We start from the raw sequence: 27,579 nt of genomic DNA, 5'->3' as shown, positions 1-27,579 counted from the left end.
ATGTCCCCACCTCTCACAAGTAAGTATTTTTGTTCTATACTTGTAAGATTTTATTGCTAATTAAGTGAATGAGAAACGAGACATTATTCTAAAAATCAGTGTCAGCTATGGTTTAGTTATTACTGCTCTGTAGGATTAATAATTATTCTTACAGTAAAAGGTTTTTCTCAGACATTATGCTTGTTGTCCTGCCCAAATAGTTCAGTTTTCATCTCATCATACAAGAGAATATTTTCCCATGTTACATGTTACAAACATCAAGCAGACTGTCCCACTCAACAGTGACTTCCATATATATATATATATATATATATAGTATATATATATATATATATATATATATATATATACAGTGGGGCCAAAAAGTATTTAGTCAGCCACTGATTGTGCAAGTTCTCCTACTTAGAAAGATGAGAGAGGTCTGTAATTTTCATCATAGGTACACTTCAACTATGAGAGACAAAATGAGAAAAAAAATCCAGGAAATCACATTGTAGGATTTTTAAAGAATTTATTTGTAAATTATGGTGGAAAATAAGTATTTGGTCACCCACAAACAAGTAAGATTTCTGGCTCTCACAGACCTGTAACTTCTTCTTTAAGAAGCTCTTCTGTCCTCCACTCGTTACCTGTATTAATGGCACCTGTTTGACCACGTTATCTGTATAAAAGACACCTGTCCACAGCCTCAAACAGTCAGACTCCAAACTCAACCATGGACAAGACCAAAGAGCTATCGAAGGACACCAGGAAGAAAATTGTAGACCTGCACCAGGCTGGGAAGAGTGAATCTACAATAGGCAAGCAGGTTGGTGTGAATAAATTAACTGTGGGAGCAGTTGTAAGAAAATGGAAGACATACAAGACCATTGATAATCTCCCTCGATCTGGGGCCCCACGCAAGATCTCATCCCGTGGGGTCAAAATGATCATGAGAACAGTGAGCAAAAATCCCAGAACTACACGGACGGTCCTGATGAATGACCTGCAGAGAGCTGGGACCAAAGTAACAAAGGCTACCATCAGTAACACACTACGCCGAGAGGGACTCAAATCCTGCAGTGCCAGGCTTGTCCCCCTGCTTAAGCCAGTACATGTCCAGGCCCGTCTAAAGTTTGCCAGAGAGCATATGGATGATCCAGAAGAGGATTGGGAGAATATCATGTGGTCAGATGAAACTTTTTGGTAAAAACTCAACTCGTCGTGTTTGGAGGCTGAGTTGCATCCCAAGAACACCATACCTACTGTGAAGCATGGGGGTGGAAACATCATGCTTTGGGGCTGTTTTTCTGCAAAGGGGACAGGACGACTGATCCGTGTTAAGGGAAGAATGAACGGGGCCATGTATCGTGAGATTTTAAGCCAAAACCTCCTTCCAGCAGTGAGAGCATTGAAGATGGAACGTGGCTGGGTCTTCCAGCATGACAATGATCCCAAACACACCGCTCGGGCAACGAAGGAGTGGCTCCGTAAAAAGCATTTCAAGGTCCTGGAGTGGCCTAGCCAGTCTCCAGACCTCAACCCCATAGAAAAGTTGTGGAGGGAGTTGAAAGTCCGTGTTGCCCAGCGACAGCCCCAAAACATCATTGCTCTAGAGGAGATCTGCATGGAGGAATGGGCCAAAATACCAGCTACAGTGTGTGCAAACCTGGTGAAGACTTACAGGAAACGTTTGACCTCTGTCATTGCCAACAAAGGTTATGTTACAAAGTATTGAGTTGAACTTTTGTTATTGACCAAATACTTATTTTCCACCATAATTTACAAATAAATTCTTTAAAAATCCTACAATGTGATTTCCTGGATTTTTTTTCTCATTTTGTCTCTCATAGTTGAAGTGTACCTATGATGAAAATTACAGACCTCTCTCACCTTTCTAAGTAGGAGAACTTGCACAATCAGTGGCTGACTAAATACTTTTTGACCCCACTGTAGTCAGTAAGATAAAAGCATCAAAGCTTTGAATCAGTCCCGCACATTCCTGCTGGTTTAATACAAGCTCCGATACACTGAGTCCAGTGTTACAAAAGCGAAACAAGCTTCAAAGCCTCGGTATCAAATGTTCCGTCCCTAATAAACAATGTTTTGTCCATTTTGTGTTTGTTTTTCTTGTGGGAAGTTCTTAGATGTTTAGAAGAGCGGACGGTAGATAGAGATGCACAGGCGACGAGTAAACATCTGTACAAACAATCTAATAACTTCCCAAAAGAAAAACAAGAGCGGGTCAACTGCATAAAGTGATTTCCACAAAATAGTCAAAATATTGTTTAGCATCACCATCACAAACTCCATTCACTTCACCCCTGAGAAACAGTTTGATTGACAGCGAGTAAACAACAAGCACTTCCTGTGTATTGTTCCTACCCTTTCCTTTAAATCTGCAGTTTGTAAATTCATTTTGGCATTGGTAAAAGTGTTTCAGCTCTTGTAAATGTGTTTTTGTTTTTTATGTACATTTGTTTTTGTGTTTTTTATGTAATTTTGTTTTCTAAAATGTTAATTTGTTTTGCACTTCTCGGCCACCATAGGTTTCCTCCCACAGTCCAAAGACGTGCAAGTGAGGTGAATTGGAGACACTAAATTGTCCATGACTGTGTTTGATATAACCTTGTGAACTGTAATGAGTAACTACCGTTCCTGTCATGAATGTAACCAAAGTGTAAAACATGACATTAAAATCCTAATAAACAAACAAATCATACTTATTAATGGCCATAAGTTTTTTCCATGTAGTCATATTTCTTTTTATGCCAAACACAGTTGTACTGTGTATGACTATGTATGTGACAAATAAACCTTGATTTGATTTGTAGCCAAAAAGCTAAATTGTTCCCAAAGCTCAAAGTCCCAGTAATGTTTAACAAACTTCAGTTGCTTGTATTCATGGCTAGATGACAGGAAAAGCTTAATGAGGGATATTTTCCTCTGAATAAATGAACTTGATTGGGTTTTTCAGTGTGCTAATAATCTAATCCATTAAAAGACAGATAATTATGGTGGGAACTGTAATCTCTGTAAGTTCTGTATAAGATCATGTTTATCAGCTGGTCCTGCAGTGCGTTTATTAAAACATGGTTTGTGATTCATGCACAGATTATCTACCACTAAGAAAGTGGAGGAGTGTGATATTACCTCCAAGAAGTAAGTTTTTTTGTTCTATACTTGTAAAATTTTATTGCTAATTAAGTGAATGAGAAACGAGACATTATTTTAAAAACCAGTGTCAGCTATGGTTTAGTTATTACTGCTCTGTAGGATTAATAATTATTCTTACAGTAAAAGGTTTTTGTCAGACATAATGCTTGTTGTCCTGCCCAAATATACGGCTTACAAAAATTAGGGGATATTTCAAAATGAATATGAAGCGATAAAAAAAGAAGCATTTGATTTTTTTAATTAAACAAGAACATCAGAAAAGCAGACGATAAGTCAAAGAAAGTTGTTCGATTACGCAAATGAGATGCAAACTTAGTAATCGTTATGGAGTAGCAAGTGACATATTGGTGAAGGTGAACAGAAGCATGTCAAACTGGACGAGAGTGCCACACATTGACTGTTCAGTAAGGTGTATGGTCACCCAAGACTGCCAAAACACACTGACAGCGATGGGGCATGGTCAGGATCAGAAGGTCCAGCAGTTCTCAATCCTCTGCCACTCTTGCTCCAGGGCAACTTCCAGCTCAAGAAGTGTTGTGGGAGGCATTGGACAGTTTGCCAGACTTCTTCCCAGTGCATCCCAAGCATGTTCAATGAAAATATTCAGGTTTAATCTCATTATACAAGAGAATATTTTCCTATGTTACATGTTACAAACATGAAGCAGACTGAGCTTGATGTTACAAACATCAAGCACACTCAACAGTGACTTCCATCTTATCTTATATACTATATATATACTGTATATATACACTGCCTGGCCAATAAAAATAAAAAAAATCACATACTCTAATATTTGGTTGTAGCGCCTTTAGCTTTGATTACGGCACACATTTGCTGTGGCATAGTTTCCACAAGCTTCTGCAATGTCACAACATTTATTTCTGTCCAGAGTTGCATTCATTTTTCCCCAAGATCTTGTATTGATGATGGGAGATTTGGACCACTGAGCAAAGTCTTCTCCAGCACATCGCAAAGATTCTTAATGGGGTTCAGGTCTGGACTCTGTGGTGGCCAATCCATGTGTGAAAATGATGTCTCATGCTCCCTGAACCACTCTCTCACAATCTGAGCCCGATGAATCCTGGCATCGTCATCTTGAAATATGCCTGTGCCATTAGGGAAGAAAAAAATCCATTGATGGAATAACCTGGTGGTTCAGTATGATTCAGTCGATTCAGGTGGTCAACTGACCTCAATCTTTGGGCACATAACATTGCTGAACCTAGACCCTGACCAACTGCAGCGACGCCAGATCATAGCACTGCCCCCACAGGCTTGTACGATAGGCACTAGGCATGATGGGTGTATCACTTCAGCCGCCTCTCTTCTTACCCTGATGTACCCATCACTCTGGAACAGGGTAAATCTGGACTCATCAGACCACATGACCTTCTTCCATTGCTCCAGAGTCCAATCTTTATGCTCCCTAGCAAATTGAAGCCGTTTTTGCCGGTTGGCCTCACTGACGAGTGGTTTTCTTAAGGCTACACAGCTGTTTAGTCCCAATCCCTTAAGTTCCCTTTACATTGTGCATGTGGAAATGCTCTTACTGTCACTATTAAACATCCCTGAGTTCTACTGGAGTTTTTGTACTATTTGATTTCACCAAACGTTTAAGTGATCGCCGATCACAATCATTCAAGATTCTTTTCCGAAGATGATGTTTCCCCACTGTCCTTCCACTTTTTAATAATGCGTTGGACAGTTCTTAACCCGATTTTAGTCGTTTTAGCTTCTCCTTAGATGTTTTCTCTGATTGACGCATGCCAATAAATTGACCCTCCTGAAACAGATTAACATCTTTTCCACGACCACAGGATGTGTCTTTCCACATGGTTGTTGAACAAATGAGAAGCTACTCACTGCATCAGTTAAAGTAAAATAACTTGTTGCCAGCTGAAACATAATCACCCATGCAGTAATTATCCAATGGGAGGATCTTACTTATTTGCTTAGTTAAATCCAGATTTTGACCTTTTTTTGGCCAGGCAGTGTATATGTATTGGATAATCAAAATCAAATCCACAACACAATAAAGTGTTGATACTTTCTAAATTCACTGTAGGTCCTATTCATGTTCTAATTAAAATAGATAAAACCCATTAATTAGTACATGTGTATTATAGTCAAGCATTCTGTTCCTGTTAAATCTCTAAACAGCATTAATTTATATGTTTATGAATTATTTATATTTTCCTTTATTTTCAGTGTCTGAACTGAGGATAATTCTGTTAGGAAAGAGTCACTCAGAGACCAGCAGTGTGGGGAACTTCATTCTGGGTAGAGCTGCATTTGAGACTGAAGTTCCTCCACTTTCAGTAGATCAGCACAGAAAGTACGCCAGTGGATGGGTGGAGGAGAGATACATCACCATCATCAATGCTCCTCATCTGTACAATCCAGAACTCACTCAGACGACTGAGAGACTAAAAGAGTGTGTTTCACTTACTGCTCCTGGTCCTCATGCTTTCTTACTCGTGGTGCAACCTCAGAGTTTTACAGAGGAGGACACGGACCAACTGAAACTCTTACTGAACTGTTTCAGTGACCGAGCACTAAACTATTCTATATTGATCAGTACTGACTGGGAGGCTGAAGAGGAAAAATCTGCAAGTTTTAACACGTTTCTGGATGAATGTGATGGAAGGTTTCACAGATTTAAACACAGAGATAAACATGACAAGACTTCAGTTTGTCGACTGTTTGAGGATATTGACAAAGTGGTGAACATAAATGGAAGTCACCTCACATGTGAGATTTTTGAAGATGCAGAGGAAACTTTGCAACATTATGACAAACATGGAAAAGATGAAGAGAGGAAAAGTGCAGGTTGTTCTAAAGAAAAAAGTAGCAAGAAGCCATTTAACAGAGTAGAAAGTGTTAGAAAAGGTAAGTGTTGAAATGAACATAAATATATCAGCACACTTTACCATGGTTAAAGAAATAAGTCACATTTGTACATGTTCATTTGGAAATGGAACTATTTCATGTGAATGTTGACATTTTTACTATGGTGAAAGTGGTTGCTCAGCTTCACAAACTCTGATCTTTCATCTGGAGCTTTATCTGTATGGTTAGCGTAGCATTTGCTCAAAACAACTGCACAGAATCCCTTAATATAAAAAAACCCTGCAAGCCGAGAGCAACATTAAAACAACAAGGATTAAACCTTGAGAGGAACCAGACTCAGCAGAAACCTCCATCTTTCTTGGGTGACTTAAAGATTAATTTGAATGAATTAGAATTTGATTTAAAACATTAAAATAAAATTATTTCTAATAAAAGTTATACCAAGTGAAATCATAAAGAATTTGAGTTTACACCCACAGTCATCAGCCTCAGGTGGGAAACAGGTTCACGCCATGTATGTAGTTAAAATGTGATATAAACAAAATCATTAATAGTATAATACCAATTGTGCAAAGTAGCATGAGTCTCCGACAGCCTTAATTATTACAGCATAACTGAAAAGGAGAGCTAGGAGGTACAAGAGTGTGCCTTTAGTTGGAGTGGAGAGTCCTGGTCCTACAATGAGCTACCGATCCAAAACCATGGGCCGACTAGGGTGACGCAGATGGAACTCCCGCACCAAAACTGGGTCCAGGACGTCGTTAGCTGGTACCCAGCTCCGCTCCTCAGGACCATAACCCTCCCAATCCACGATGTATTGGAGAGCTTCACCACGTCAACGGGAGTCCAGCAGACGACGAACAGCATAGACCGGCGAGCCCTCAACCTCCATAAGTGGTGGAGAATTAATGTCAGAAGACACCTCATCGAGTGGAAATAAAAGGTTTCAACAGAGAAACATGGAATGAGCGACAGACTCTGTATTGCCGTGGTAGGTCTAATCTGTACGAAACATCATTGATCTGTTTTAGAATCTTAAAAGGACCAATATATTTGGCATTTAGTTTTTTACTTCCCTCAGAGATCTTGAAGTCTCGAGCTGAAAGCCAAACTCCCCGGAGAGTAGATGGGTGTGTCACCACGCCGCCGGTCTGCTTGCTGTTTGTGTTGTCTCAACGCAGTTTCAATCCTTTGATGAGTTTGCTCCCAAACTTGCTCGCTTCTCCTCATCCAGTGGTCCACCGCGGGTATGTCCGATGGTGTAGCCGTCCATGGAGACAGGGGGGGTTGATAACCAAGGATGCATTGAAAAGGAGTGATTCCTGTGGAGGAACTAATTAAGGAGTTCTGGGCCAACTCTGCCCAGGGCAGAAAATTTGACCAGTCAGTCTGGTTATTAAAACAGTAGAGTCTTAAGAATTTCCCTAGAGACTGTTTAACCCGTTCACACTGTCCATTAGATTGAGGGTGATATCCTGCATCAATTCTGTACATGGAATTTTGTACAAAAACACTTGAGTTCTCTAGAGCCAAGCTCATCTAAGATGGTTCAAAAGAAACTGAAATGCTGTGGTTGGATCCAAAGGAGTCCCCTTTTCAGCTTTCAGTTTTTGGAAAATGATGTGGTTATGGCCTCATTCTGCGTTTGCTACAACAGTGTGACTTTGTGGACACAGAATGTGTGTACTTAACTTACCTTCCTGCAGTCCAGATCTGTCTGCTATTAAAAATGTACGGTGTGTCATGAGAAGAATCAGACAACGGCAACTTGCACAACTGCAACAATTATTGTCCTCAGTTCTTCATGCATTAAAAAGTCCCATTAATAGGAACACTGATGGAACATGGGGGAACACGTTTCTGCGTTTGTAGAATTTATTTACAGAGCTAAAGAGAAGCTTAGATTTAACTTGATCATCACTTAGTCTCACAAAATGCAATTAAATGAACAAACAAAAATCTGAAAAAAGCAGAGTGTGTACAGGCTAAAATATTTAGTATTTAGTGTGACTTTCCCTTATACTTGAGCAATTGCAGAAACCCTAATAATGTTATTGCTCCCTGGATTTACTACTTCAATATTTTATTACACCAGCAAGCCAGCTGGTGCCAGGCAAGACATGCTTGAGAGTTACATACACATGTAGTATGAGTTTATTAGATTGGAAGCTTGCTAATATGTATAACACCAACTTTAATCACATAATTTCTTTTAAAATATCAAGAATCACAGAATTTGACAGACATAAGATCATAATTCTGCATCAACACTCAAGATATGATATTTAAGCTGTTAAAGAAATTTTAAGAATCAGAAGAAGTCAAGGACTAGAAGGTGAAAGAAACATCTCTGAGTTTCTTATTTTAGAGACCAGAAATAGTCCAGCAAGGACCTGGCTCAGCATCTGTCATCTTCATTGAAATTCAAAGTAGACCCTTCTACAGACCAGGAATTGTCTTTTTGGTCTTTCAGCCAAGAAACCACTTTTACTAAAGGGAAACTGGGTGAAAAGAATAAGATATGCTAAAGCTCACAAAGACTGGAATGAAGATCAGTGAAAAGAGTATGACGGCGTGACAAATGTAGGTTTGACATTTTTGGGTTCAGTCGTTGACAATATGTGAGAAGAAGAGTGGGAGAGAGATAGAAAAATAAGAGCTTGCAGCTTTAAGTGAAACTTTGAATGAACTTTACATCTGTTTGAACACCTGAATCTCTTACTGTCTTTAAAAGACCTTCATCACGTCTTTACTAAGCGCTTAAGCTGAGAATTTTCTAACATCCTATAGCATCTTGTTAAAAACAAGTTTTCAGCAGATTTGTATTCTTGTACTGTTGTTTATTTAAACTAGAGTAGGGTAATGTTTACTGTGGGAGCACCTCTGTACGTCACTCTGGATAAGAGTGTCTGCTAAATGTCGAAATGTAAATGTAAATATTTTGACTACTGTAAATACCTACAGTGTGCCACAAACATCCACTGAAAAATCTATGCCAGCTTCTTCATTTTTGAGACACACAATTTGCCAAATCATGAACAAACTACATACAAATGAATGTTTTGTTTCTCTTTTTATGACTAGGTTTTACAGCAGTAAAAAAGTGGTTCACCAGAGAACAACATACTACTGGTAAGTGTTTAGAATGAAAAGTTTGTTTTTGCATGTTTACATAATACATACATTTCTACACAAAAGTTTATTAACAACCAGATCATATATAATGTATTATAGAAATACTAACCAAATGCTTTATGAAATGTGACTTCCATATTTATCAGAACTGCACTAATTCTGATGGCAGATTTAGATTACTTTACAGTTAGTGTTTGATAGTTGGTGTTTGGTATTTAAATAAGATTACATTTAAGTAGGTTATAAGTAAAAATAAGAAGTAACTGGTTAACAATTTTAACAAAACCACTTATGCCACAATTATTGGCACCACTAGAAATGTTTAATTACAAAATGTGAATTCTTTACTTTATTTTCTCAGCTTTATCCATTCATTTCTTCTTAGTTGTATGTTGTTCAGACATGTAGTTCATCAGTTATAAATACTTTTCTGATTCTGAACTGAGTAAAATAGAATGGAGTACTTGCTTTACTTACTCATGCAAGCACCTTATGGAGCTCTGTAAAAGAAGAGCATCAGAGGAGAGTCTGAGTCTATTGTGACACCCAAGTTCTTTACATCTGAGCTGGGAGTAACAGAGAAAGTGTTTAGGTTTAGCACCAGGTTAGACAATTTGTCTCTTGCAGCTTTAGATCCAACAAGTAAAACCTCAGTTTTATCTGAATTAAGTAAAAGAAAGTTACACGACATCCAGTTTTTTATGTCGTTTACACAATCTTCAATCTTACTGATTGTGTCAGTATCATTTGGTTTGGCTGATATATACAGCTGTGTGTCGTCTGCATAGCAGTGAATATTGATGCCATGTTATGAGTAATTTGACTAATGAATAATCTCCTAGTGGTAGCATATAGAGTGTAAATAATAGAGGTCCCAATACAGACCCCTGTGGAATACCATACTTTTTCTATTTTATTTATGCATTTTCTCTCATTTTTCTCCTTAATTAGTGTAGTCAATTTGTGTTCCGCTGCTGGGGGATCCCCAATTTGCAGTTGAGGTGGGTGTATTGCTGCTCACACCTCCTCAGACCCGCACAGAGCCCCTTGCAGAACCCTTTTTCACCCATGCACTCTGCACAGGCGCCTCTCTATCTGCCAATCTGGGTCTTTAAACAGTGTTTGAAGACCCCACCCACATAGTCCAGTCACCCTGCCCCCCTAGCAGCCAATCAGTGTCTGCTGCAGGCACTGCCAATTATGCTTACTAGATGGTGCCCAGGTGACCGGTGGCAACACTCATTTTCAAACCGAGGAGTTCAGAAACCAAGCATTTATTATTTACATAAACAAATTGAGAGCGGTCACTCAGATAGGATTTAAACCAAGAGAGTGTAAGTCCTTTAACACCTACTGCATTTTCTAGCCTATCCAGTAAAATGTTATGATCGACAGGATCAAACGTTGCACTAAGATCTAATAGAACACGAAAAGAGACACATCCATTATCAGAGGACATTAACAACTCGTTAACTACTCTAATTAAAGCGGTTTTGGTAATATGGTTGGGTCTAAATCCTGACTGAAATTTTTCATGAATACAGTTTTCATGTAAAGAAGAACAGAATTGTTTAGAAGTTTCTAGTATCTTAGAGACAAAAGGAAGGTTTGAAATTGGCCTATAATTAGATAGAACATGCGGATCAAGATTAGGTTTTTAAATCAGGGGTTTAATAACAGCACTTTTGAACAATTTAGGTATGTAGGTCCGTGTACCTTTGGTAATTCGTTTTTCACTTTAAATCCCAAAGTTGAAAAACGGGCTCTGAGTGCACGGAAGATAAGTGATATTTGGATGCATTTTCATGCAGTAAATCAATCGCAATCAAGATGTCAGTGACTCAAGTGAACCGAATCACATCACTGAGTGACTCAGACTAACCCGAGTCCATAAAATGAACCGAATTTACCACCACTATGTGACATGTACGATTAGTTATGCCTGTATTACAGAATTGAGTCCTATACGGTAATAATGATAATAATGTAAAAAATAATGCAGGATTCTTTTTTCTTAGAATAGCCCCCTATTTTTTTTAGGATAAATAGTTCTTGTGTGAATTACAAGGGCAGGAAAAAGTACGGCAGACACAAAAGTCAGAACAGGGGACGCGGTGTAACGTTATTATGACTTTGTGCTCCGTCTTCTCAACACTTGTACCTGATTTACACTTTATATGAAGCATGTATACGCACCTCAGCACGTGCACGCACTCGCTCTTTTATTTCTGGTTGAACTGATAAAAAATGTTGATTTTGGAAAATTAAAATACGACCCGTTTTTCAATTTCTGCTTATTTGTTATTTGATTTGTGATCTTAAAACGAAACACGAATAACGCCCCGTTTTCCCGTTTTTCAATATTGGTTTTTGAAACGAAAAACGAAAAACTACCCGTTTTCTTGTTTTTCAACTTTGGGATTTAAAGTGAAAAACTAATTACCAAAGGTACACGGACCTACAGTATGTACCCAAGTCTAAGAGATGCATTAATTAAAGTAAGAAGGGGCTCTACAATGGCTGGGAGTAATTTTTTTAAGTGAGCAAGTTGAAACAGGGTCAAGTAAACATGATGATGGTTTTGATGATTTAATCAACACATTTGGTTTAGTTTGGGAGACGAGATGGAAGGAATTTAGTTGGATTACCTTGTTGGATACGTCACTATTATCACTCATGCAGCTCGAAGTGAAATGATGCTAAATGTTTACATTTTCAGCATTTAGCAGATGCTTTCATCCTCAGTGACAGTATACAATATAAGTTGTCAATTGAGGGTTAAGGGCTTTGCTCAAGGGCCTAACAGTGGCAACCTGGCAGTGGTGGGGCTTGAACCGGCAATTAGTAATCTTCTAGTATCTTAACCACTAGTCTACAGCTAGTGCCAAGTGACACACTCTGACTTTGAAGTCGTATTTTTTCTGTCTTCTACCATTGCAAAGGAATGAAGGCTTACTGATATGACATGAGATAGCCTATACAAGTTTCCTTTAATGACAGAAGAATAGAAAACTCTCGTTGAGAACAGCTCGTTAACATTACTTTGCTAGAAAGAAAGGAAGCTAAAGGGTATGAATTCACAGATTAATTAGGCCAGATGGAAAACAGATGAGTACAACATTAGATCTAATAACAAGAAACCATTCTTTCAGCTAAATGTGATTAACTGAGTTACAGGTGAAGGGACATAAAATATTCAGCAGAAAGAAAACATTATTAAAAAGAGTCTGAAGTCTTTTTGAATGCACTGAATTTCTGAGTGTTTGTGACTATCAACAAGACACTTTTGCTAAACTGTGGAAATATTCCTATGATCAGTTATCACTGTATTGTTAATAAATAAAAAGTCATTTTATTAATTATTTACAGAAATAATCACGTTAAAGTACGTATAGCTATAGTGTTAAACGTTGGGAAAAGGTGTTAGCCGTTAATTATAGAATTAATAACCTAAAATCAATTATGGGGGCACCACCGGAATTTTATGGCAAATCCCAGAAAAAACAAATTAAGAATGAATCAGTCCTGTTTCGTAACGGTAAAGTTCTTTGAGTCAACTATTCCTCACTCCTGGTTATTAAACTTACAACACTATGTTTAAAGAATTATAATGTTTAATAAAAGTTAAAGACATAGCATAAAAACAGTGATTAATCAGGGAATCAAAAATTAAACGGCAAGAAAGGTAAAAATAAAGGTGTAAATAAATCAGTACTACGAATTCATAACTGAATCACTTTTGTGAGACTCGGGAAATGCTGCTTTGGCCAATAGCAACCTTTCAGAAGTCCAGTAAAGGCGACCAGCACACTTTAATTTTGACTAATTTACTACGAACATAACCTAGAGACTGTGAACAGGGAGTCAAGACTGCGAGCTCTGAGATCTGCAAAACAGCCAAGAAGCCAGCAGGCCACTTCCTTCTGCTGATCGGCTCTGCTCGGTTCTTCTCTTGCGCCGATCTCTCTGTTCTGGGTTCTGCTGCTGTTCACCTCTCAACTCCGATGTTCTAAAGTTTTTGTGAAGAAAAAATAGGAGGGGTGGTTTTGGTTGGAGATAGCCAATGAGCAATAGAACCACCTTCGAGGGTGTAACGAAATCGCGTGCCTCACCAAGAGAGCAAATTAATAGTGGCCACTAGATGGCGCTATAGGTACATCTACCAGTTGACTGTTTTTATCAGGTTCATCTAGAAATATTTTCTTTTATTTCCCTTACCAGTTAATCCTGGATACACTCAGATACAAGTTCACTCTTAGTATCAAATATGTTTTGATACTAATAATATCAAATATGATCTATAGCTTTAGCACACATTACTATGATTGTGAATTCATTATGACAAACACAATAAATAAATAAATAAATAAACCCAAATAAATACTAAAATAATACCCAAATAAACACTAAAATATGTTAAATAATCATAAACTAAACAGGGGGTCAGTTCAGTGCAGGGTTTCACTCATTTATTAACATAATTTAATCTAAATTAACCTTGGTGATTTAGAGCAGCAAATTTAAAGCAAACCCAGAACTTGTGGACACATGGAGAACATACAAAACTCATCACAGTGCTTGTAGGCAGGATCAAAATTAGATCCTATAGTCCTTATATTGCAGGAGCCACGCTACAAGCTGTGTTACCAGCCATCATACACCTGTTTGTAACATTACAATCTTGTTTAATTAACAGAAATATTCAGGAATAAATAAATCCCTAACTAACTGAGTATATCATGAAACATTATACACATCATTTTGTTATCAGTATGAATGTGTAGGATTAACAGCTATTATTCTGCATGATCCATGTAGTATCATGTTGCTGTAGACAGGTTAAGAGATTTGAGCCTTACGTTTTTATTCAGAGTGATTTACAATTGTGAGCAGGAGTGAGCTAACACTAGTTCCATCATAATCAGTTAGGATGAAATAAATAATCATTTGTACTTTAAAGTGTTTATTATCTTCATCTCACAATATTTTGTCATTTTTATTTACAGACTCCAGCTCTAACTTTTATCCAGCAGAAACAAAATTGGTAAGTAGGAATAATGCAAATATAATGAATTCTGCAACACATTCCAAATTGCCGTAGTAAAGCATTTGTAAAGTTGCTTTTTCTTTTTACAACACCTGAATGTCATGAGTTGGGGTTTGTGGTGACCACTAGAGGCCACTAGGAACTCTCTTTTGACTCTTTGTTTACTTGGCCATGTGCCTTTGTGTTTGCCTTAGCCCCGCCTGCCATTGTTCCAGTTTAACGCCAGTTTGCTCCTTGTATCACATGTGTCTAATTACTTGCCTGTCATGTGACTAATTAACCTGTGTTTTTAAACCTGTGTTTCCTGTATTTAAACCTGTGTTTCCTACACCTTCGATCCAGAGCTCATCAAGAGGAGATCTCCCTATATCTTATACACTCACCAGAGTTTCCCGTGGTCCTTGGTTTTCCTTGGCTCAGTTGCCATAATCCTCAGATTGATTGGGTGACAGGCCAGACATCTTAGTGGGGGCCTACCTGCCATGCTACATGCCTCTTTTCTAGCTCTCCACCTCCTCCTACTGAGTCTCTAGATCCCACCGAGTTATCCCAAGTTCCTGCCGAGTACCTCGACCTGAAAGAGGTTTTTAGTAGAACCCGAGCTGCTTCCCTTCCGCCTCACAGACCATATGACTGCGCCATAGATTTACTGTCTGGTACCAGTCCTCCTCGTGGACGGTTGTTTTCCCTCTCTTTACCAGAGCACAAAGCTATGGACAATTATATTCAGGAAGCATTAGCCTCTGGTATCATCCGCCCATCTGTTGAGGTGAATGCCTTGAATTTAGGTGTAGGAGCTATTATTTCCCAGTGCTACTCTGATGAAAAATTACACCCATGCGCTTTCCTATCTCACCGTTTAATCCCTACTGAGTCCAAACACGATGTGGGTGACCGTGAACTTACAGTTAAGAGGGCTCTGGAGGAATGGAGACAGTGGTTAGTGGGGGCTCAGCACCCATTCATTGTCTGGACTGATCACAGAAACCTGGAGTACCTGAAGCAAGCAAAATGTTTGAACCCTCACCAAGCTCGCTGGGCCATGTTTTTTAGTCGTTTTGATTTTACGCTTTCCTACCGCCCCAACTCAAAGAACAGCAAGCCTGATGCCCTGTCAAGGCAGTTTTCCTCAGCTGAGCAGGAGAACGACAAAGAACCTATCATCCCGATCTCCCGAATTGTGGCTCCCATTCGCTGGGGAATCGAGACGACGGTTAAACGGGCTCAACAACTGGAGTCTAACCCTGGAACCGTTCCAACCGGACTTTTGTACGTTCCTCAAGGGGTACGTTTTCGGGTACTTCAGTGGGGGCACTCGTCTCATCTGACTGTCCACCCTGGATCTAAAAGAATCTTGGAATTTCTACGAAGATGTTTTTGGTGGCCAGACATGGAGAGGGATGTTAAGGCCTTTGTGGGGGCCTGCACTATTTGCGTCCAAAGCAAAAATCTCCATCAACGCCCTCAAGGGTTACTACATCCAACCATTCCAAGCCGCCCCTGGTCTCATTTGTCCATCGACTTCATCACAGGTCCTCCGGAATCTCATGGTAACACTGTTATTTTAGTAGTGGTCGACAGGTTTTCTAAGGCCTGTCGCTTTATTTCTCTTAAGAAACTGCCTTTTGCTTTTGAAACTACCAAACTAATCTTTGATCATGTCTTCAGAGTGTTCGGGATTCCACAGGACTTAGGTCTTAGACCGGGGACCCCAATTCTCCTCCCAAGTTTGGCGGGCATTCTGCAATTAATCAAGAGCTTGAGTCCACTCTAAGGAGTCTGGTGATGGACTGCCCCTCTTCCTGGAGTTCTCAATTACCATGGGCGGATTATGCGCACAATACTCTCCAGTCTTCGTCCACCAAGATGTTCCCTATCCAGTGCCAGTTTGGTTTCCAGCCACCTCTCTTTCCTGAGCAAGAGGAGGACATCAGAGCACCCTCAGTTCTTCACTACATGAGGCGTTGCAGAAGGACCTGGTGAAAAGTTCATCAGACACTGCAGCGGGTCTCCATAATCAACCAGCGCCAGGCCAATCGACATCGAAGGCTAGCCTTGCAGTACCGCTCTGGCCAAAGAGTTTGGTCGTCCTCAAGGGACATTCCTTTGTGGGTGGAGTCCTGCAAACTTGCCCCCCGTTACATTGGTCCTTTTAAAGTAATCCGGAGAATCAACCCAGCCACTTACATGCTCCAGTTGCCCAGCTCCCTCAGAATACACCCCACCTTTCATGTGTCCTTGCTACAACCGGTCCTTTCCTCACCGCTTGCTCCTGTGGCCAAAGTTCCCCTTCCCTCCCAAATCAAGGGCCAACCAGCCTTCACTGTCCACCACCTACTGGACTCCCACCGGGTTCGCGGTGGGGTTCAGTATTTAGTTGATTAGGAGGGTTATGGTCCGGAAGAATGCTCCTGGGTACCTGCCCGGGACATTCTGGACAAAGATCTCATCAGGGACTATCACTTCCAACATCCTGACGACCCTAGAGGAGGGAGTCCTGTCATGAGTTGGGGTTTGTGGTGACCTCTAGAGGCCACTAGGAACTCTTTTTGAAATCTTTGTTTACTTGGCCATGTGCCTTTGTGTTTGCCTTAGCCCCGCCTGCCATTGTTCCAGTTTCCCGCCAGTTTGCTCCTTGTATCACATGTGTCTAATTACTTGCCTCTCATGTGACTAATTAACCTGTGTTTTTAAACCTGTGTTTCCTGTTTGTCTTTGTTGAATCTTTGATGTTCGTTGGTGAGTTTACTGAGATCCTCTGTGCTTTTGTCCTCATTTTGTCCTTTAATATTGCACTGTAAGTTTCCTATCCTCTGAGCGTTTTGTCCCTTTTTGTTCTTTGATCATGAACCTTGTTTTTGTAGACATCTTCTGAGCTTTTGCCCCTGTTTGTTTTGGTTAAATAAAGTTGACTAAAAGGTTAAGAAGTCAATAAAATGTATTCCTTTCAACTAAGTCTCTGCACTTGGGTCTGTTACTAGTATAGTGTTTCCAACTTGGGGTTACCACTAAGGGGGCCTGGGTTTAATTGCACCCTTGGTCATGACACTGAAGGATGTTTTGGCACAGAGGACAACAGGAAATGAAGTTTGTGTTTCAAGTAATTTTGTGCCAATTGTCCTGCAAACACATCTTAACTTGTGCAAGAGTACTCTGTTGGGGACAGGTCAGGACTGCTGGACAGATGCCTCTGAGCCCTTATCATCATTTCTGGACATGGCTAACATAAGGCTCCTTTTTTGCACAGTAAAGTTTTAAGTGGAATTTGTGCAGTAACTCTGTATTGTAGTGCTTGACAAAAGCTAATATAATCCCTCACCCACATGGTTATATCAGCTATTGATGGTTCTTGATGCAGTGTTGTCAGAGGAATCGGAGAGCCTCTTTTCATTTTTGCTCCTTAAAGACTTTTGTGGATATTGCTTTTGTACCAAATGTTGAGATCAGGGCTCTATGGGGGCCATATCATCACTTCTTGTTCTTCTTTACACTGAAGATTTGCTGCCATTTGCTGAAATGCAACCCCAAACCTGCAAGGAACCTCCACCATGCTTGAGTGTTGCCTGTAGTTAAGTAATAGTTAAGTCGCCACTGATTTCTGTCAGTTCTCTTTCAGGATGTAAACTTCCCCACATGCTTCATCTTCTTGTTCCTAGATGCAAGCTTTCTCCCTTGCTCTTCTTCCTGGATGTGAGCCTTCCTCTTACTTGTGTAACCCCTCCCTGAAGGCGCCAAATAAAAATTTAGGGAGCATACATGTCAATAACTGTTGATGTCTGCAAGTTAAATGTTGTCATTTCTAAAATGGACTAGCCAATGCAAACACTATAGCGCGGTGCCTCCAAAAATGTATTTATGTATTTATACCTCTTTTTAATAAACAGAAAATAAATGCATCATTAATATTGACCTTAGAATAATTTAACAATACTCAAGTGTTTATATAAAACAACAATACTGGAGCTGTTTATTTTGTAAACATAGTAAAAAAAACATAGGCAGAAACCACAATAAAATAAGCTTCTCAATATCTTTCTTTTAAATGCGGTCATTAGTAAATGAAAACTGAATTATTAAACAAAATAGTATCTCAAGAAAATATAGACCAGAAAATAAAAGCAAATGCACAAATGTCCTTTAAAAGATGTGTATCAAATAACCCAAAATGACCCTTTAAATTGTCTTATGGTTGTGTTAGTACCAGGGTATACAAGCGCTTGTAATTAAGAAACGTTGGGGTACTTTAGAAGATCCAAAATGCAGGTGTCAGTGAATCAGAAGATTCAATTGAACCGATACTCACAGATCCACGAAGTTCACACAGGAACCAGTTGAACATCCACAGCAACAGCTGAAGACTACTCATTTATTATCCACACGTTGCACAAAGCACTCAGTTCATTCATAGCTGCAGTCCTCTTGGCTCGTCCAAGACAGCAAGCAACTCACTTCACGTGTCGTCCGCATTTAACGATTCAAACGTGCCCAAGCGATTTATGAAGCTCGAGTTTGTTGTCCTCGGGTTTCCCTCGGTAACGTTACTGAACTCGCGATAAAGCGCACACCTGCACCTTTACACATGAACTTTCCAGTGACTGAAACAACCCGAAAGTTAATGTTTGGGCCGATATACTTCTATATTAATCTCCAAAACACTTTTATTAAATAAGAAAAAAAAGTATTACACTCATTCAAGCACAGAACAAGAACATTTACCAAAATCACTGAAATCCATGATCTGCCATAACATGTCTATTACAAGTCTATTTTGACCTTTATGACTTTTGATTTCCTTTCCCAATGCTGTTAAACAAAATTAATGAAATGGATTATGACCTTTAATACATTTGCAGTGATCAAACTGTTTGAATGTATTTTACAGGAGAAAAAGATGAAGCTTGGAGTGCAAGAATCTGGATGTGAAGAAAAGATAAAAACAAAACAACTTTTAACTAGACTTCATCTTCTGGACAAACACGAACTAAAAATGAAAACTTCAGATGTTCTTCAACTAACTTCTCATATATTACATTGTCAAGAACCTTGTGAAGAAAAAGATCTGGTTCAAACCTTCCTACAAAGGTTGTTAATGATGAATTACAGAGCAAGATCCATCACCACCAAAAAAGCTGCTTTAGACCCTTCTTCTCCAGGAACAGATGAAGAAGAAGGTGATGAATTTGATGAGTTTTTTAGTGAAAAAGGAAAATCTTTTGATGAGGACAGTTTAAAAAATCCTATTCACCCCATGGATCTTCAGATGGCGGTGTTCCACTGCTCAGACAGTTTCCTGAAGCAACTAATAGTAAATAAACTCTCTCAGTGTCAGTACGCTCTGCCTCTACTGGTGCCAAATCCATTTACTGGAAAGATCGAGTTTCCTCTGTGGACATTTCGCCAAATTATTAAAAGTTGGAAAACCACTGACACTTCTGGTACCAAGATCAGTAAAACCCAGCATGTTTATGAAGCAGAAACTCCAATGGTGGTGTTCTTCAGGTTAGGAGACGTGTCCTTTTCCAAGTCTCAGCTGATGAACAGCTTCATCAATGAGAAGCAGCAGACGTTCTTCCACAGACACTGTCGTGGCAGCATTAAAAACCGTCTACTGATGGATGGAGTTGTGGAGATTGCTTGGTACTGTCCATCTGGAAATGAAACTGATCATTTTACTGACTGTGTTGCTTTCTGTAATCTACACGGTGATGCAGAAACCAGTAAAGAACAACTGGATATTCTGACTGAAATGTCGTCTGTAAATGTTGTTCTTTTATTTGATCCTAAAAATGGAAGAAATAAGGAGATGCTACAGAAGCTTCTGAAAGACCCCAAACCACTCATCTGTCTCCTTTCTGAGGATCAATCAGGTGTCAGTAAGATTAAGAATGGAAAATACAGAATTGGTCTAAAAGACAGAAATCAGTCAGACGTATCAGAGAACCTCAGAACAATCATCACAGAGTGTCTGTCCAAGTCATCTTCAGTTTTTAAACTTGAGAATTTATACAAAAACGATGAGATCAGCACAGATGAAGATGATCCTGAATGCAGGAAAGGAAAAGAAGCTGCACTAGAGATAACAAAACAGCTGGAGGGGAAGGAAATATCCACATTAAAGGAAACACACCTGCCCTGTCAAGGGAAGCTCTGGTATGAGTGGTGTCAGATAAACAAAGACTCACATCGACTTCAAGGAAACTATTTAGAAATGCAAAAGAGTGAAAAACAAACACAAATGAAAGAAATCCGTGAACAGCAACAAAAAAATGGAAAATCAGGATTTATGAAACAAATTATTCCCTCACTGAATTCTCTATCAGGAAATGAAAAATCGTTCTTTATTAAATGGCTCGAGATTCTACTGCAAAAACAAACCTCAGATGATCTTTCAGATCTTCATCACAAGTACAATGAAACATGGACAAGGGTTTTAGAGCTTAAAAAGAAACATGATAAATCAGGAAAGATGAAGGCTGAGCAAACAAAACTTGAAGAAATATCTGTAAAACTAAATGCAGCAATGTTTGGTCTGGAACACATCTTCAGAGAGATAGGTCAGATATATGAGTCAAATATGTCCATACAAACAAGTAAGAAAACCTTTAAAGAAAGCCTCTCTAATCTTCCCAAACTTGCTGCAGAACTCATAAAATCTGGTCTTCCAATGGAGCTGATGGATGGTGATGCTGCTCATGTTCCTCTGATTTGGGTTTTAGCAGTTCTAGATGAACTCATAAAGAAACTGGGAGACCAGAGAGTCTTTGTGCTGTCAGTTCTAGGGATTCAGAGCACAGGAAAATCCACCATGCTGAATGCAATGTTTGGGCTCCAGTTTGCTGTCAGTGCTGGAAGGTGCACCCGAGGAGCCTTCATGCAGCTGGTCAGAGTATCAGAGGAGATGAAGGAGCAGCTGAAGTTTGACTACGTACTTATTGTAGATACTGAAGGGCTTCGAGCACTTGAACTTGCAGGAAAATCCACTTACCATCATGATAATGAACTTGCAACATTTGTTGTAGGTCTTGGAAATCTGACTTTGATCAACATATTTGGTGAGAACCCTGCTGAGATGCACGAGATTCTTCAGATTGTTGTTCAGGCCTTCCTGAGAATGAAGAAGGTCAAACTGGATCCCAGATGTATGTTTGTCCATCAGAATGTTGGTGACATCACAGCTGGAGAGAAGAACATGGAGGGCAGGAGACGTCTACAGGATAAACTGGATAAAATGACAAGATTAGCTGCTAAAGAGGAAGACAGTGAAGCTGAGTGCTTCAGTGATGTTATTGCTTTCAATGTACAACATGATGTTCAGTATTTTGCACAGCTCTGGGAGGGCAGCCCACCAATGGCTCCACCAAACCCCTCATACAGTGAAAAAGTTCAGAAGTTAAAGAGAGCTATTTTCACAAATGCTACCAAGTCTCATAGTATGAAACTTTCAGAGTTTAAATCTCGCATCAGTGATCTGTGGAAGGCTCTACTGAACGAGAACTTTGTTTTTAGCTTCAGAAACACACTGGAGATTGCAGTCTACAGGAAACTAGAAACTGAGTTTGTAAAATGGACCTGGTCCCTCAGAAGTGCCATGTTAGAACATGAAGAAAAACTGCACAACACAATTAAAAACAGAAAACTGCAAAAGATTGAGGACAAAGACCTTTATGCTCACATGAAGAAGACCAAAGAAGAAGTGGAGAAATCAATGAAATGTTACTTTGAAGAGGACAGAGACAAAGACATTTTAATTCAGTGGAAAGTGAGATGTGAAAACAAAATTAAACAACTTCTTGAAGATCTTGTTAAAAATGCAAAAACAAACCTGAATGTTTTTCTTCAACAGCAAATAGCTCGAGAAGCTTTTGATCACAAAAAGACAGAGTATGATGAAAAGCTCTTCAATGTGAGTAAAGCACTTGCTCTACAACTAAAAAGCACAGAAACTGATGAACGAGTCCTCAGACAGGAATTTGATAAAGTGTGGAACAAATGGGTCACTGATCTGACACAAGACACACCTGTAGAGAAACCATTTGATGTTTGGGAGGATGTGATACAGATTCTATCTGAAGGTCATGAACAAGCTGCTTTATATGACCGAATATCTCAAGAAAATTACACAAAGATAGACAGACTGGGAGATTATTCATGGTACATTTTAAAGACAATAAAAATGATTCCCTTTGAAGTCCAGGAATCAGTGAGGAAGTTAATCAACAATGTCATCCAAGAATCTGAGGACTTAATCAAGAAGATCTGCAGCAAAATTGCAGGACTGGGCTACAAAAACAGCTACATTCAGGAAATAACTGAATATGTCAAACACAGAGTTGAACAATATCACAGTGAGAACAAGAAAATAAAGCTGAAGAAGGAATTCACTCTGGATCTCTGTCTTAATGTGTGTAAACTTGCAAATCCTGAATTCACCAAGATCCACCAACAGTTCAGAGATGAAAATGATGTAAAATTGTATCTGGAAAAGCAGAAACCACAATATTACAGCGTCTTCCAAAACTACTGCAGAGGAGCAACAACCACAACAGTATTTGGTGAACTTGTCTACAACAATCTTGTACCAGCCATCCTGGAAGCCGCTTACAATAAAACTGCTATTGATCTGTCAACACAGATGAGATCAGACATGCTAGAATTTAATGGTAACAGGTCACAGCTTGAGAAACACATTTTGAAATTTCTGGCAGAGCAGGAGAACTTTGAGAAGTACATGAAGTACGTCCACCGTCCCAAGAAACATTTTGAACAGTTTATTACAGAAAATGTTGATAAATACATCACTGAAAATAACAGCAAGGTTCTGAATCTTCTCAAAGGAAACCTGAAACACAAAGAGCAGAAAGTGATGAACGCTGTGAACATCACAACTGAAGAAGTGAAGAAGAGCAGTCGTGATGCAAACATGTGGCTGAGAAGTTTGAACATTTCACTAACAGATGAGCTGAGCTTAAAAGAAATAACCTGCACTGGTCTGGAGGAAATTACAGATTTAGATTTTCTTCGGCAGGTTGTGTGTGAAGGTCTCACAAAGATGATGTCAGAACAACATAAAATCTTCAAAAGTGTAACAGACATCAACATGGAGAAGTTCAGGAAGAAACCAGATGAGATTCTGATTGAACATCTCTGTCAGTGCTGCTGGGTTCAGTGTCCATTCTGTAAAGCCGTCTGCACCAACACAATGGAGGATCATGATGGAGATCACAGTGTCCCCTTCCACAGAGTAAATGGAATCGCAGGATGGTACAACAGATACACAACAAATCTCTGTGCTAATATTTGTACAACTTTAGTACAAAGTGATCAAGGTTTCTACCCCAGTCATGATATAGATCATTTCGTACTCTACAAAATCTACAGAACAGCAGGAGGAGAATATGCTGAGTGGAGCATCACTCCTGATAATTCAGAGCTCCCATACTGGAAGTGGTTTGTGTGCAGATTCAAAACAGACCTGGAAATGCTTTATGGTAAAACATTTCAGGAAAAGGGAAAGATTCCCACTGCATGGAGAAAATACACAAGAAAAGAAGTTATTGAGAGTTTGGATGATTACATCTGAAGAATAAGACACACACACACACACACACACACACAATATGTATGTGTACACACAAATTACATACACAGACACACATGGGGTGTGTTCGAAAAGCTAGCTCTCTCTCTACGTCATCCTATGCGCACTCCCGAGAAATAGGCTGTTCGAAATTCTAGATGCCTTAATATCCTCACTAGTTAGGCATCTTAACATTTCAATGTAATTTTGACTCAAGAACGAGGGAGCATCGGAAGCGTCCTTAGCGATCAAGGCTATCCCAGAATTCAATGCAGCATAACTTTTCTCACAGAAAAAATAAAATAACATGGCTGACGGTGGAGAGAAACTGAGTTATTGTCAAATGTAAATAAATTATTGTTATATTTAACTTGTATAAACTTGTACATGTGTTTTTATTTGCAAATTTGGGCTTGTCAGTGAATGTAACCGTTTTTGGTACACGAAGGGAGATGTTAGTTGATATGCTAATGCGCTGTGCCACCCCATCCCATTGGTTTTAATGGCAAGAGGATAACTATGTTAGCATAGTAAGCAAAACTCAATGTTATCACTGTCTAAGTAGTGCGTTCAAATAACCTGACTTATAAGTCAATGACAAGTCAATATTAGAATCCTCTCTACTGAGGCAGCTCACTAGGTTTTCGAACACACCCTATATGTGTACACACAATATATACACACAAACTCTACATACACAGACACACATGATATACAGTATGTAAACACACAAAAGATTCAGTGATTACCTATTAGCATGATCAGATGAGTAATCATTTATATTCTCAGTGTTTTATAAAGAGTCATTTAAGTTTTATGGTTGTGGGATTTATAGATTAGTAGAATGTGAAAGTGAATTTGATCTTTTTCTTCTTAATGAATGTAATAATGATTGTGGTTTTCAATGTAAGTGCATGTAACAATAAATAAAGATCAATATCTCAAAGCTCACCAACAGTTTCACTGAAACTTTATTCAGTATTCTAATGAATCAAATGTAGAAATGTCTCCAAAATACAAATAAAACTGAATTCTAAATTCTGCACTAGTTTCTGATGAACTGATTATTACCCAAAGGTGAATGAATTTCAGCTAAACAACATTATTGCTTTTTGTTTATAAATGCATATTCTAAATTTGATGAAACGATTTCAATGAGGTTCCAGTCTGTATCACACCGACTAAATAGCAGATCAAAGTAGTACTGATGCTGTTAATAGTGCACTAGTTCATGTGCACTACATAGTGTGGCAGGGTTGATTTGTGGACACAGCCCAGAAACTTTAATTTATTGTTTTATCAAAAAGAACAATAATTGTATTACTTCAAAACTTAAATGTGTATTCTTGCATTTTAAAGCATATTAGACTGATCTGATCTGAAAGGGTTCCACAATTAGCCATTTAACTGGTGACAAGAGATTTAATCAAGCTTGAGTGTAAAAGGAGCATCCACCAAGAGCTTAGCCTTTACAAATAAGGGTGGGTCATGATTCAAGTCAAGTCAATTTTATTTGTATAGTGCTTTTTACAATGGACATCATCTCAAAACAACTTTACAGAATCTAGAACTGACAGACCAAAAATCTCCTATTGAGCAGCCGAGGGTGAAAAACTCCCTTAAAATTACAGGAACAAACCTTAAGAGGAACCAAACTCAGCAGGAACCTCCACCCTTTTTGGGTGGCCTGGATGATCATTTAAGTAAATAGAATTTACACAAATCATACAACCAAAATTAATTAAGAAATTAACAAGCAATTGGAGTTCTTCATTATTCAGTCCAGTTTGTGATGAAGTCAGTAGTGAGTTCTTGACATTTTTGGTGCAAACATGCCAGGTTACCGTCACATCTAGCAGGAGCAGCATTGTTGGCACGGCAGTTTCGACAACCTCGGGTGGGTAAACAGGTGTCCGCCAGAACCTCCTCAGGGTCAAGCACCACAAGATGTAGGTAAAATGCGAATCATTAAGAGTAAAATGCTTGTGGTTCTGCCCTTTCCCACTCTTCTTTGAATATTATAAAACTGTCTACCTGTCTGTGCTGTGTCCCATAACTCTTGCCATTTGTCTTTCATTTTAGCTTTAATAATACTTTTAATTTCTGCTTTACTATATTTGATCTTAATTTCAATTCTTTCTTTTCCTGCTGCTTGTTTTGCGTATTTGTCTGCACATTCATTCCCTGCTATTCCTATATGAGCCGGAACCCATACAAATAAAATTCTTGTCCCTGATTTTGTTATGTCATTTACCAACTGTTTTATTTCCCATACAATATCTTGTCTTGCCTCAACCTGAGATAATTCAAGACTTAATAGAGCTGAGCTGGAATCTGATGCCACTACCACCTCTTTTGGTCTATTATGCTCTATCCATGTCATTGCTTGTTGAATTGCCACTAATTCTCCCGTATATACAGCCAACTCATAATTTATTCTTTTATTACAGAATATTTTATGTTCTGGTATGACATATGATATTCCCATTCTTTTGTCTGTTCTTTTTGATGCATCTGTATATATTATAGTATTGTTTTTACTGTTTTATTATTTTTTATCCATATAATTCATCACCCAGTATTTGTCTATTTCATGTTATTGTCTTTTGTTCAACAGGCACCAGTCTATTGTTATTTCTTCTTGTACCCAGGGAGGGACAGCTGGATATGCCACTGTAGGACTTACTTCTAACTGTTTTATTTCCATGTCATTAACTTTGCTATTTATTGTCCATCCATAGCTTCTAACTTTTTCTTTCACTCTTTCTTGACACTGCCTTAATACTGATTGGCTTATGTGGTTTTCATTATGACCTTTAAGATTTGCCCAATATACCAGGGCCAGTTGGTCTCTTCTAAGATGTAGAGGCATCTCCCCCATCTCTACTTGAATTGATGTAACCGGTGTTGTTTTAACTGCCCCACAACATAATCTTAATGCCTGGTTTTGAATAATGTCTAGTTTGGTTATTAAACTTTTGGCCGCAGAGCCATACACCAAGCATCCATAATCAAACACTGATCTAATGAGCCCTGTGTAGATAGCCTTTAACGCAGTTCTGCTTGCTCCCCATTCAACCCCTCGCAAACATCTCATTATGTTCAATACTTTTACTACATTACAATACTACATTTGTCAATTATCTTTTGAATATGTGTTGCCCATGTACTGTAAGTCTTTTATCAAACCAAATTCCTAAATATTTAAATGACTCTACTTTTTCCAGCTCCTTCCCTGATATTTTAAGTTTTATATTTAAATCTGTTCTCTTTCTGGTGAAAAACATTGTTTTAGTTTTGTCGATTGATATTCTAAATCCCCACTGCAGGGCCCACTCTTCGACACTATTTATAGCTTGCTGCATCTTGTTTATCACAAAACTTATATTTCTTCCTTTTTTCCACATAGCTCCATCATCTGCAAACAGTGCAACATTTACCGACTGTCCTACATCTTTGAATATTTCATTAATCATTACAGAGAATAGTAAAGGACTAATAATACTTCCTTGTGGAACACCATTTTCAACGATGTAACTTTTACTAATTTCTCCATTAACTTTAACTTTTATTGTCCTTTTTGTTAAGAATTCCTTAACCCATTGGAAAATTCGTCCCTTAATTCCTATTTGGTTTAGTTTAATTAACAGACCTTCCTTCCATAACATGTCATATGCCTTTTCTATGTCAAAAAATACAGATATCAATGTCTCTTTATTTATTTGAGCTTTTCTTATGTCATCTTCTAGTCATATAACTGGGTCTATAGTGCTCCTTCCTCTTCGAAATCCACTTTGATGATTCTGCAGTA

General features: G+C 38.8%; 1 protein-coding gene across 1 annotated transcript; it reads left to right on the top strand.

The window, feature by feature from the left end:
* On the top strand, positions 1-24,719 carry LOC134302326 (interferon-induced very large GTPase 1-like). The gene is made up of 4 exons (XM_062987393.1): positions 1-19; positions 5,368-6,048; positions 14,725-15,476; positions 19,074-24,719. The coding sequence occupies exons 1-4, from the start codon at positions 1-3 to the stop codon at positions 23,769-23,771; spliced, it is 6,150 nt and encodes a 2,049-aa protein (XP_062843463.1). The 3' UTR covers positions 23,772-24,719.
* The last annotated feature ends 2,860 nt before the right edge of the window (positions 24,720-27,579 follow it).

Source organism: Trichomycterus rosablanca, chromosome 2 (genome assembly GCF_030014385.1).
Source record: "Trichomycterus rosablanca isolate fTriRos1 chromosome 2, fTriRos1.hap1, whole genome shotgun sequence".
Classification (NCBI taxonomy): Eukaryota; Metazoa; Chordata; class Actinopteri; order Siluriformes; family Trichomycteridae; genus Trichomycterus; species Trichomycterus rosablanca.
This window is presented reverse-complemented; position numbering and strand designations above follow the sequence as displayed.

Excerpts from the sequence above, each read along its gene's own strand:
- LOC134302326 (XM_062987393.1), top strand. Across the intron at positions 6,049-14,724 it reads AGTAGAAAGTGTTAGAAAAG|ATCCCACCGAGTTATCCCAA; the intron begins GTAAGTGTTGAA and ends CTGAGTCTCTAG. Across the intron at positions 15,477-19,073 it reads TTTTGTACGTTCCTCAAGGG|GAGAAAAAGATGAAGCTTGG; the intron begins GTACGTTTTCGG and ends TGTATTTTACAG.